This window comes from Schistocerca cancellata, chromosome 5 (genome assembly GCF_023864275.1).
Source record: "Schistocerca cancellata isolate TAMUIC-IGC-003103 chromosome 5, iqSchCanc2.1, whole genome shotgun sequence".
NCBI lineage: Eukaryota > Metazoa > Arthropoda > Insecta > Orthoptera > Acrididae > Schistocerca > Schistocerca cancellata.
In genome coordinates, this window is record NC_064630.1 from 573,494,833 (window position 1) to 573,508,294 (window position 13,462).

Below are 13,462 nucleotides of genomic sequence, written 5' to 3' on the forward strand. Positions count from 1 at the left end.
ACCTTGTTGCTCTCATTTCACACATATATTTAAGTTACAGACACTAGCGTAGTTGTATCCATTACTCCTTCATAGCAACTTATACACCATAATTTTATCCATAGTTAATGTATCTACAGAACTAAAAATTTGCCTCACTGAGCTAAAGAAACCTACCTCGCAGCAGATGGTTGAGGCATATCCTCAATCTGTTCATTTGTTTCCTGAGCCAGTCTGAGTGCCAGCTCATGGTCTCTCTTTTCTTGCTCTAACTGTTCACGGTACTTTGCATCTTCCAAAGCTTCTTTTTCCAGTTGCTTCTGCAAATATATTTATTTTAAGTAGTTAATAATGGAACTATAATTTAGTCAGTAAATTGAGTTTTCACAAGAATTGGCTTTTGTATCAACTACAAAAGGTATAACATTCATCAGTTTCCATATCACTACAGACATGAATCTCACAAACAATAACTGGTAAAATTTTCTAGGTAGTTGGAATAACAACAATAAGAATTTTGCAGGTGCAAACTCTCCCTGCAATATATCCTTTTTTCCTGTTACACCCTGGCCTCAATCTTCACTAATCCCTGTCCTTTACCCACCTATCTCCTTCACTGCTCCCACTCCAGCACTGAACAGCCTTCTGTTCCACTAATGCATCCAATAGTTCCTCCTCTCCTCCACTACTTCTCCCCTTTTCTGCCCCCCCCCCTCATACCACCCAACTGCACCAAGATGCCACACCCTGTCGCCGCCATGTAGGTGCATGCTCCTACAAGCAACACACCCTCCCCCATCCCTACCCCGCTATTCCTCCCCCTCTCCACCCCAAACACATCCTGAACCCCTTCATACATGGATTGCTTCTCCCATCAGGTGCAGCTGCTGCAGTCTAGCCTCAGTGACCAGAGTTAGTGGTCCTGCACGTGTGAGATTGTTCTTCCGTGAATGGGTGTGTTTTCTACCTTAGAAGAAGGCCTTTTGGCTGGAAGCTTAAATGTAAAGCAGTCTTTTTGTTGTGTCTGTCTGCAACTCAACAGCTCCTCTATTGGTGAGTAGCAATGTATACTGCCACTAAGCCATCCTGGGTTGTCAATATGAAATAGATATATTACTACTCACCACACAGAGGCGGCACTGAGAACCAAAAAGGCATGTACAAAAAAAGTCTGTTAGATACTATCAGCTTGGACTAATTCCTTTTGTCAGATGTAGCGAAACACACACACACACACACACACACACACACACACACACACACACACACACAGCCACTGTCATCTGCAGATGGTAATATATAACTAACAACATACTCTTACAAATGGCTGGCAATAGATTTATCACACTTGACAAACTTTTTAGGTTTCAGTTTCAACTCAGACACAACTGACTTAATGTTGAGCATAATTATTGTCTTTTTCTGTCCCTGTGCCCTCCAAGAAAACCAAATTCCTTTTCCTGCAATTAGTTGCAGAGGGGTCTTCTAGGGGATTCTTAAAAATCCATTGGGAGATGGCACTTTAAGCAGACAAGAAATAGTAATGGTGCTTTTAGCATCTCTAAATTCAGTTTCTAACAGCAATGGATCTTTACACCAATTTCCTCAATGTGTATAAGAAGTAATAAAGAATCAGTTGATTTTCTGCCACCTAAAGGAAACGTATGTACAGAAAAATATCTGCAACTGTTTCTTCAGTACTAAAGTAAAAATATAGAGGAATTCTTTACACATGTATTATATGGCTGTTACTAATTATGTTTTGTAATTCTCTATGTGAAGGACAAACATTTTTTTCTTCTTCAAAGCATAAAGCAGTATTAATTTGATTAACACTTGATAAAGAGATGACAAGTAATTCACAGAAAATGTTACACTAAAGAATGAAAATTTAACTTCTTTTAGCATTCACCTGAAGTGCTGCAGCAGCTCTCCTGTCTTCCTCCTCTTGTTTTTTCCTTGCTTCTTCCTCAGCCTTTCTCCTAGCTTCCATTTCAGCCTTTCTGAAAATTTCAGTGAAATCAAGAGTGTAATGCTTAAATTAATTTCATACTACAACAAAATGTAATAAAGTTTCTTAGCCCTTACAAAATTATTATTGGTATAAAATATAAGGTAGATTTAATTATTTCAAATACATGCATTACACATTCTCCCAAAAACATTACAGTTATACATACATATAAGGTGACATCAGGCACACACATACAAATAAAAAAACAGTCTACAATTTGGAAACAGAGGTTTCTTCACACAGATGAAGTGTTTTACAATAATATTTGATTGTACTTTCATTTTGTAAATCCTTTCTTTGCCATTGTTTTCATAATGTTTATAGAGTACCACTCTACTGAGGAATAGCAGTTATAAAAATAAAAGACATGAAAAAGTGGGATTTGATGATGAGAAGTGTGGCTGTTGGAAACAGCATGCTGTTGTGCCTTTTTCTATGTGCTTATACAGTACTCATGGGTGCAGAAAACAGTTAATATAAACTTTCAATGAAGTGTAACAAGTACAGGTAAACATGCCAAGGGAAAAAGCAGCTTAAAATTGCATTAATAATTAACTATCATTAAACTACTACAAATCATGTGTAATTTTTCAAGGTAATGTTGATATAACAAAACCAAAAGAAAAGCTGGTACTTTTAAAGAAGATGTTGCTTCCTCAGTTATGATAAACAGTTGCCATTTATCTCACACTATTAGTGTAGCAACAAAATGATTATATTGATGTTTATCACATAAAAGTTACACCTACATTTTTAGCAAATGATGCACAATGAAAACAAAAATTACAATTGTTTCATTGTTAGCAGAGAATTTTTAATCCTTCTGTCTAGATTATTGTACAGTTTTAAGGAATAATTACAAATCATGTAACTGATTTTTATTTGAAACTATAGAGATTCCCAATTCCAGCTTTAAGTCCAACTGGAGCTTGTTGGTAGTGAGTTGCTTGAAAATAGATGTTGATAATATCTTTATAAAAAGATCTAATCAAAACCACTAGTCAATGGCCTGTAAGAACATGACATGTAGTTGCATATATTAAATGATAATACTGATAATGATAGAAAATTTACTAAATTTGAATTTAGGAGGGTAATCAGTAATCCAAAAATTTGGCTATTTTAGGAAACCTCTCAAAGGCACGAATTGGAGTGGTTCAAAGAGGAAAATGTATGCCATGTCAACAAATACAGCATATTTATTAATAAATTTGTCTTTATCTGAAATTAGAGTAAAGGTATCTTGTGAGATAAAAAGGAATTGTATCTGTCAGTGAGCTCATAATTAGACATACTCCACACATATACACAAATTTATTATGAGCGGAACACAGTCCCACCAAGTACAGTAACAAAAGAAAGACAGCATGGGCATAGTGAAGGAGGAGAATGGTAGAACAGAGACAGGAAAATGTATGTTATGTTGATCATTGTTCGGGCAGATATCTTTTAACAGTAACTGATATGTTGGCACCAGATGTGTACAGTATTGTAAAACTTTTTAACAAGCATTTTGTAACTTTTACTCAAAATATGGGGATGTCAGGCTCACTAGATACCGCCATGGAATGTCTTGGAAAAGCTGTTACAAATAACTTCAGTAATATGAATATGATCTTCACAACATCAGGAGAGGTAATGTTCCCCATGAAATCTTTAACACAAAAAGAATATCTAGTGGTTATAGCAAGTATAAACAAAGTTTATATGTTAAACAATGAAAAACCCAGGTTGGAATATCAACAATATTACGAAAAGGATAGATTGCTACTTACCATAAATATGACACAAAGAGTTGCAGAGAGGCCAACAAAAAGACTGTTACACATTCAGTTAAAGCTTTCCTCAGAAAGGAAAACACACACATTCACACAAGCAAGTACGCCTGAAGCACACATGACGACTATCTCTGGCTGCTCTGGCCAGAATGCAGCTTTGTCACATCAAACAGAAGCAGTAATCCTGAGTGGGGTGGAGAAGGGGGATGGGCTGCAGGGTATGAGTAGGTGAAGAAAATTCAGTGTACCCTAGAGCAAAATGTAAGGTTTAGATGGTAGTCAGACAAGGCTGCCATGTGTAGCATGTAGGAGAGGAGCAGATAAGAGGAGAAAACTGCATTGTCAGACGGCAGCACACAATGAAGGTGAAGGGACAACATGGATTGGGAGGAGGTGATAGGACAGAGTGGGTGGAAACTGTTGGGTGGAGGTTGTGGGGATACGAGATTACCATGAGTTGTGGCTGGGATGATTTCAGGAACAGAGAACCTGTTGTAAGGGTAACTCCCATCTGGGCAGTTCAAAAAATCTGGTGGTGGAGGGGAGGATCAAAATGGCTTGGGTTGTGAAGCAGCCATTAAAATCAAGTATGTTATGTTTGGCTGCATGTTGTGCCACTTTGCTCTTGGCTACCATCTGGCAGTTGTCATTCAACCTGGTGGGCAGCTAGTTGACAGTCTTACCAACATAAAAAGCAAACAATTGCTGCATAGCTGGTATATGGTAGGCTTCTTTCACACATGGTACAGCCTCTGATGGAGTAGGGTAAGTCCGAGACATGGCTAGAATAGGAAATGCTGGGCGGATGGATCGGGCAGGTCTTGCATCTGGGTCTTCCACAGGTATATGACCCCATGGCGTGCTTCCCAGCAAACTTCTCCCAGAGGCTTCTTCAAAGATCTACGAATTTCAACACTTCGTTCTCAGTGCATTTACTCTTTGATGGTATTTGATGCATACAACAAAAAACAACAGTTTCACTTAATTTGTGGTTTGCACAACCACAATACACAATAGAGAAATATACAACTTTTTTATTTCCTTTCCTACAGTTTAATGGTTCATAGTGGACACAGTTGGATTCTGGCCAGAGCGGTCAGAGATAGGGGTCATGTGTGTGTGAGGTGTGCCTGCTTGTGTGAATGAATGTGTGTGTTTTCCTTTCTGAAGGGGCTTTGGTCAAAATCTCATTGTGTAACAGTCCTTTCTTTGAGACTGTCTGCAACTCAAAGGTATCATCCTTATGGTACATAGCGATCTATCCTTTTCATAAAATTGTTTGAAGCTAATTTGTTTTATATTGAGCTTAGTAAGACATTAAGCCAGTAGAAACACTACCAAAATCTGAGTAAATACCTACTGTTACAAAGGAGAAGAGACAGGGAAACATGCGTCACTCTGACCATAAATTGATCACAACTAATGAATAACCAATGTCCTGTTATGAGGACACAATTTGCTTTATCATCTTGTATTTTGTTTATATCTGTCTTATTTTCACCAAGTTTCCCAGCACACATCTCCTAGAGGCCTCTTCAATGATCTTGGAATTCCTACACTTACTTCCCAGTGTATTTATGCTTTGATGCTATTTTAAGCAAATAATGATAATAATAAAAATAATAATAAACAGTTTCACTTAAATTGTGGTTTACATAACCATAATGCACAATAGAGAAAAATATTGGTTGTAGTATTTATTTCCTTTCCTATGATTCAGAGTAGGTTTGGTATTCTGGTGGAAAGGTGTTCAACAAGGTCCCATCAACATAAAACAAGAACTTAGGAGTCCAATATACTCAGAATAAAATCAACAACATATCTCATTAGCTATTCCCCTTACAAATTATCTGATTATCTTGATTCAAGACTCCTGTTAGCTACATGACAAGTAGCAATTTTTATCGTAATTAGAGCTCTACCATAACAACTCATGGATAGTTACCACTGTATGATAAATATCAATGTGACCATGTAGATATAGTAACGTTCACAAGAGAGATAAACAACAGCTAATAACATCATGGAAGAGCACCAGCTCCCAATACCTCCTAAAAAAAGTGACTTTTCTGTTTATTCTACTGCTTTACATTTGTTTGGGCAATTACAAATAATTTATATTAGTTTAATGGTAGTAAAGTATTAAATCAGTTTCACTTTGATGATTATACTTTGACTCATTTCACATGTATGTATATTACCCTGCACGAAAGGAATAATAAAACTCAGTGAAAATACTTATTGCACAACAAATCAATTTGTAAAATTTTCATTAAGAGAAACGTGTAAGTTTTCGGGGGATAAAAACGATCCCTATGTACTTGATATGTAGGGGACCGTAGAATATTCCTAGAGTCATCATTTAAAGCCAATTCTTGAAACATCGTTAATAGACACAACAAAAATCAAAACTTTTTTTAGTAGGTTAAAAAATGTATTAACAGATAAAAGTAACAGTATCAAATTGTTATTATCACGAGTGGACAACAAACAAATGTGCCTCAAAGCTGTTGCAAATTGCAATTTTATTCCCATGTTTTTGTGTTGGTATGAAGATCTGCGAGAAATAAACTCAGACCATGTTTTATTTAACATGCTAATTGTTATTCAAAGCTGTCAGAACATCAGCATATCATGTAATTATTAGACTGTGTGTTTTTATCTATTACACAGAGTCAGATTTGTGATTCATAATTTCAAATATTTCTTTAATATGCTTTTCGCCAAATCACAGCTCTAACAGCTGTGTGTGGGACTATATTCAGCATACAATAACATTTGCAAGTTTTAATACCACACAAAAGTGTGGTGATTCTTCAGGAAAACACTGGTGGAACATCAATATAGTCAGAAAGCCAATATGGTGGAAAGGTGCAAACAAAAGAGCACATAGAAGGAGGAGAAGGAGGAGGAGGAGAAGGAAGAGGAGAAGGAAGAGGAGGAGGAGGAGGAAGAAGAAGAAGAAGAAGAAGAGAGCGAAAAACAGGAAACTGATACCACATGGGTAGTAATAGAAAAAGAGTACAAACCAATCCAAAATTCATCACATACTTCTCTATATCTACATCTACACTCTGCAAACCACCATGAGGTGCATGACAGAGGGTTTCTTCCTGTTACATTCACATATGGAGCGCATGAAGAATAACTGTTTGGATGCCCCTGTGTGTACAGTAATTATTCTAATCTTATCCTCATGATACCTATTTACGTGATATGTAGGGGACTGTAGGATATTCCTAAATTCATCATTTAAAGCCAATTCTTGAAACATCATTAATAGACTTTCTTGAGATAGTTTATGTCTATCTTCAAGATCTTCCAGTTCAGTTCCTTCAATATTTCTGTGATACTCTTCAACAGACTAAATAAACCTGTGACCATTCATGTTGCCTTTCTCTGTATACATTCAACACCCCTTGTTAGTCCTATTTCTTATGGGTCCCATGCACTTGAGCGATATTCTAGAACCAGTTGCAGGAGTGATTTGTAAGCAATCTCCTTTGTAGACTGACTGTACTTCTCCAATATTCTGGCAATAAACTGAATTCTACCACCTGCTTTACCCACGACTGACCCTATCAATCTATTTCATATCCCTACAAATTGTTACACCCATGCATTTATATGAATTGGCTGATTCCAAACGTGAGTCAGTGCTATTTTAGTCATAGGATACCATGTATTTTCATTTTATGAAGTGCACAATTTTACAATTTTGAACATTTAAAGCAAGCTGTCAATCTTCGCACCAACTTGAAATATTATCAAGATCTGACTGAATATTTATGCAACTTCTTTCTAATAGTATTAAATTAGACATAACTGCATAATCTGCAATAATCTTACTAATAATCACAGAATTTTTTCTCACAACAATCACATGCAGTACCAACAGGTAAAAACTTTGCTTGTTGAGATATTCTGAAACAAAGATTTTTCGTTCACTCTTGTATTCCCTTCATCTTTATTAGAGTTTTCCATAATTATAGGAGGTACTTTAACATGAAATGTAATACTTTTTTGTGCATTCACTTTAAGAAATGTTGTTACTCACTTCCTTCTATTTTCCTCCTCTTCTCTTTTCTTTCTTTCTTCTTCCTCCTTGCGCTTTCTTTCTCTCTCCATTTCTTCTTGAATCTTGCGCAATCGTTCTTGTTCTTCTGCATTCTTTTGCTGTTGCAGTTTTGTCTGTAATTGGCTCATTTGCTCATTTATTCGATTCATCAGCTGAAGGTGTAGACTGTCCACCTGGGCTGTAGTGATTGAGTCATCAGTCTGGAACAGGAGCATATTTAAAAGTAATAATAGAATTGTGATTTGCTATTTAGTTATACCAGTTTACTTGTGTTGTAAAAATAGTTCTTACCAGCATACATGTTTCCTCACATGTTACTCTATATCAAAGTTGCTTAGTCAAAGTTTTTTAATTTTTTGAACAATAAATTCCTTTTAAAACATTTCACCATGAAATTCATTCGGTAAGCTGAGGATGAGTTTGCTATATTGGCAGCAAAATGACTGATGATGACTGATTTAGAGAGAGCATAAAATGAAGACTGGTATTAGTAAGAAAAGTGTTTATGGAATTGAGAAGTTTTTACATTTCTTGTAAATTTAAGTGTTATTTCTTCTTTTCTGAAAGTGTTTGTCCAGAGCGTAGCCTTGTATGAAAGTGGAACTTGGAAAATAAACGGTATGCACAAAAAGAGAACAGAAGCTTTTGAAATTTGGTGCTACTGGGGTGCTACTGAATAAGGTTGGGGATAGATAGGTAGATACAATAGCTAACGAAAAGGCAATGAGTTGTGTCATGGAGAGAAGAAATTTCTGGTACAATTTGACAAAAAGGAGGGCACATTTCATAGGCCACAGCCTGAGCCATCTATAAATAATCAAAACAACCTTCCCCAGCTTGGTGTGGATAGCACTAAGTATCTAGTCAGACAACTTGTCTGGCATAGCAGTTATTTTGTTTATGGGCCGCTGAATAGAGTTACGATTAAAATTCAGACAACAATGTTAGCTAACTGAATATCACCATTTTCATACATCTTAGGAACTCTTCAAGGAAGGAAAGTTCTCTGGAGGCTGAATGTCACCTGTTCCCCACTTCTGGAGCGACACCTCATGGCAATAATGGAAGCTGTGAGCTACCATACAACCCAGTCTGCCCAACTGCAGTACCAGTTTGACACGAGCTATGGCCACTTGCTGGCTGCCCGACTCGAGCACCAGTCCAGTGTGAGTCACATTCCCTGTGTGACCTTTTACTGCATTTTCCTTCACGTCCCTTAAACATTAACTCTGTACCAATAAATCTGTTCTTATCAGCTTCTTAATCAATACACGCTGCATCTTAGTTCAGTCAGGATGTCGGTGGCAGCTCACAATGACTTCCGGGTAGTGGCAGCTCGTACCAGCCTGGCACTGCAGTCAGGCAACCTTGCACCTATCTGCTGGGCCTACAAAACTTCATCATCAACCAAACTATTTATTAGTTAAAAAATTGGTCTGATGTGAGTACAACATGCACTCTGAAGGTTCTATGCACATTAGTTATGTATACAGACAGCTCATCCATCCTGGGAATCAAGAATCTCGACAATATTTGCCTGTTATCAACATTGATACTGGCAAGATATTGGTCCCAGGGATTCCAAAATTTCTGAGAAAGTTTTGATTTTAAGTTTTACTTTGGATAACAAATGAAAAAAGAAATCTTTTGTGTGATTTAATTACAAATTAACAATTTTTGGATTTTTTTCCTTTACTTGTCCTGTGAAACAATGTTTTCTGCCAAATTTCGCAATTCTAGGTCAATGGGAATTGCTGATGATGAGATCCCATCATCCAAGGAGCATAGGGGACAATCCAGGAGACCTGCACCACCGACTAGGCAAGTTCCTAGCGGAGGTGGTTTGCCCTTGCCTTCCTCCGACCATAATGGGGAGGAATGATAATGATGATGAAGATGACACAACAACACCCAGTCATCTTGAGGCAGGGAAAATCCCTGACCCCACTGGGAATCGAACCCGGGACCCCATGTGCAGGAAGCAAGAATGGTACTGCAAGACCACAAGCTGCAGACCAATGAGAACTACCCCATAGATTTTAATGAGTAATTTGCGAGTATCAAAACATGCGGCATCAATGGCCACATCTTTTGATTGCATTGACTTAGAAACTTACTTTCATTCCACCACCAAGGAACCTTAGGTCTTAGTATGTCATACAAATTTCAACTTGATATATAAACCCATTCCTGGAAAAAAGGCATCTTAATAGACAGATGGACAGACAGACAGTCAGACAACAAATGACAAAAAATACTTTTTTCGTGTGATATAATTAAAAACTAACACTTTTCAGATTTTTAATTTACTTTTACTGTTAAACCCTGCCTCTTGCCAAATTTCATAATTCTAGCTCAAAGGGAAGTATCCTATAGGTTTTGATGGTGAGTTTTCAAGTATCAAAATACGTGACATAAATAGCCATATCTCTGGACTGCATTGACTTAGAAGCATAATGTTTTCACAGCAACAAGAGACCATAGGTTTTAGGATGTGACATAAATTTCAACTTGATAATTCTACCCATTCCTGAGAAAAATGGGTTTTAATAGACAGACAGACAGACAGACAGTCGGTCAACAAATGGCAAAAAAATTATTTTTTTTCTTTTGAGATGACTACAAATTAACAATTTTTGAGTTTTTTGCTTTAGTTGTGCTGTGAAACCTTGCTTCATGTCAAATTCCATAATTCTAGGTCAAAGGCAAGTACCATACAGGTTTTGATGAGTGTGTTTGCGAATATCAAAATACATAACACAAATGGCCATATTTTTCAACTGCAGTGTTTTAGAAGCTTACTTTTGTTACACCACCAAAGGACCTCAAACCTTAATGTGTGAAATAAATTTCTACTTGATATGTCTAAATGTCTCTAAGGAAAAGAGGTCTTAACAGACAGATGGTCAGACATTCTATAGAAAATTTATATCTTTCCATCAGTCCCTATACCAGTTCCAAACTGAACAATCCATTGCCCTCACCCACCTAATCCTTCACCTACACATCAACTCAGCCAATCAACACACCCTTCAACTCCTATCCTTAATAAAAGTCCTCAGTCTTTCCTCTCCCACATCCATGCTGGCTGTTCAGAGCATCCTCCTACAGGCCAACCGCAAATTAGAACAGCATGCCACCCTCCACCTCAAAAAACTATCCAATCTCCTGGTTTCCCACCTCCGGAAAGGCAACTCACTCACCCTTCACAACCTTTCCAGCAAACCTCAACCTCCTCTCATTGCACACAGGCCCAGTCTCTCCCATCTACTCAATCTCCCACTTCCAGCTCCACTCCCCCCAAAACCTCAAAATTCCAATCAACACAATCTGGAACCACAACACCCTAATTCAGTAGTTAACCTTTCCTCCAAACCTCTCTCCCAATCCGACACCTCTGTCCTATCCAAAGGCCTCACCTTCAGCCCCACTCCCAGATTCAACCAAACAGCCCTTGTCAAAGATTTACTGTCCTACACCCGTACTCTCTGCTGGAAATATCACTTTGCCACGAAGAAAAATGATCCTAATCCTACTCCTAATGATCCAACTCCCAAAGACACTATCCAAATTGAACCCTGCCTGGAACAGTTCCGTCCTCCGTCACAGCGGGACCCACCTCCTCTTCCTCAAAATCACCCTATCCAAACTTTCCAGGAATTTCTGACTTCCAGCCTAGCCTCTCAATCCTTCTTAAAAAACCTTAATCCTACTCCCAACATCACCACTGCTGAAGCCCAGGCTATCCGTGATCTGAAGGCTGACCGATCCATCGTCATTCTTCCGGCGGACAAGGGTTCCACGACCGTGGTCCTTGATCGTCGGGAGTATGTGGCTGAGGGACTGCGTCAGCTTTCAGACAACACTACATACAAAGTTTGACAAAGTAATCCCATTCCTGATGTCCAGGCAGAGCTTCAAGGAATCCTCAGAACCTTAGGCCCCCTACAAAACCTTTAACCTGACTCCATCAACCTCCTGACCCCACCAACACCCCGCACCCCTACCTTCTACCTTCTTCCTAAAATTCACAAACCCAATCATCCCGGCCGTCCCATTGTAGCTGGTTACCAAGCCTCCGCAGAACGTATCTCTGCCTACGTAGATCAACACCTTCAACCCATTACATGCAGTCTCCCATCCTTCATCAAAGACACCAACCACTTTCTCAAACGCCTGGAATCCTTACCCAGTCTGTTACCCCCGGAAACCATCCTTGTAACCATTGATGCCACTTCCTTATACACAAATATTCTGCACGTCCAGGGCCTCGCTGCGATGGAGCACTTCTTTTCACACCGATCACCTGCCACCCTACCTAAAACCTCTTTCCTCTTTCCTGACCCACAACTTCTTCACTTTCGAAGGCCAGACATACCAACAATTAAAGGGAACAGCCATGGGTACCAGGATGGCCCCCTCGTACGCCAACCTATTCATGGCTCGCTTAGAGGAAGCCTTCTTGGTTACCCAGGCCCGCCAACCCAAAGTTTGGTACAGATTTATTGATGACATTTTCATGATCTGGACTCAGAGTGAAGAAGAACTCCAGAATTTCCTCTCCAACTTAAACTCCTTTGGTTCCATCAGATTCACCTGGTCCTACTCCAAATCCCATGCCACTTTCCTTGACGTTGACCTCCACCTGTCCAATGGCCAGCTTCACACGTCCGTCCACATCAAACCCACCAACAAGCAACAGTACCTCCATTATGACAGCTGCCACCCATTCCACATCAAACGGTCCCTTCCCTACAGCCTAGGTCTTTGTGGCAAATGAATCTGCTCCAGTCTGGAATCCCTGAACTATTACACCAACAACCTGAAAACAGCTTTTGCATCCCCCAACTACCCTCCCGACCTGGTACAGAAGCAAATAACCAGAGCCACTTCCTCATCTCCTCAAACCCAGAACCTCCCACAGAAGAACCCCAAAAGTGCCCCACTTGTGACAGGATACTTTCCGGGACTGGATCAGACTCTGAATGTGGCTCTCCAGCAGGGATATGACTTCCTCAAATCCTGCCCTGAAATGAGATCCATCCTTCATGAAATCCTCCCCACTCCACCAAGAGTGTCTTTCCGCCGTCCACCTAACCTTCGTAACATCTTAGTTCATCCCTATGAAATCCCCAAACCACCGTCCCTACCCTCTGGCTCCTACCCTTGTAACCGCCCCCGGTGTAAAACCTGTCCCATGCACCCTCCCACCACCACCTACTCCAGTCCGGTAACCCGGAAGGTGTACACGATCAAAGGCAGAGCCACGTGTGAAAGCACCCACGTGATTTACCAACTGACCTGCCTACACTGTGAAGCTTTCTATGTGGGAATGACCAGCAACAAACTGTCCATTCGCATGAATGGACACAGGCAGACAGTGTTTGTTGGTAATGAGGATCACCCTGTGGCTAAACATGCCTTGGTGCACGGCCAGCACATCTTGGCACAGTGTTACACCGTCCAGGTTATCTGGATACTTCCCACTAACACCAACCTGTCAGAACTCCGGAGATGGGAACTTGCCCTTCAGTATATCCTCTCTTCTCGTTATCCGCCAGGCCTCAATCTCCGCTAATTTCTAATTTCAATTTGCCGCTGCTCATACCTCAC

General features: G+C 39.4%; 1 protein-coding gene across 4 annotated transcripts in view; it reads right to left on the reverse strand.

Annotated features, from left to right (window-relative positions):
- The window catches only part of LOC126189000 (myosin heavy chain 95F), a 432,971-nt gene that overhangs the window by 39,674 nt on the left and 379,835 nt on the right, over window positions 1-13,462 (reverse strand). For all 4 annotated transcript variants that reach the window (XM_049930806.1, XM_049930805.1, XM_049930803.1 and 1 more), the window contains 3 exons: window positions 7,829-8,049; window positions 1,892-1,982; window positions 157-299 (listed from right to left, as the gene is read on the reverse strand). In XM_049930806.1, the coding sequence (XP_049786763.1) occupies window positions 157-299; window positions 1,892-1,982; window positions 7,829-8,049 (455 nt within the window). The remainder of the gene's footprint in view (window positions 1-156; window positions 300-1,891; window positions 1,983-7,828; window positions 8,050-13,462) is intronic.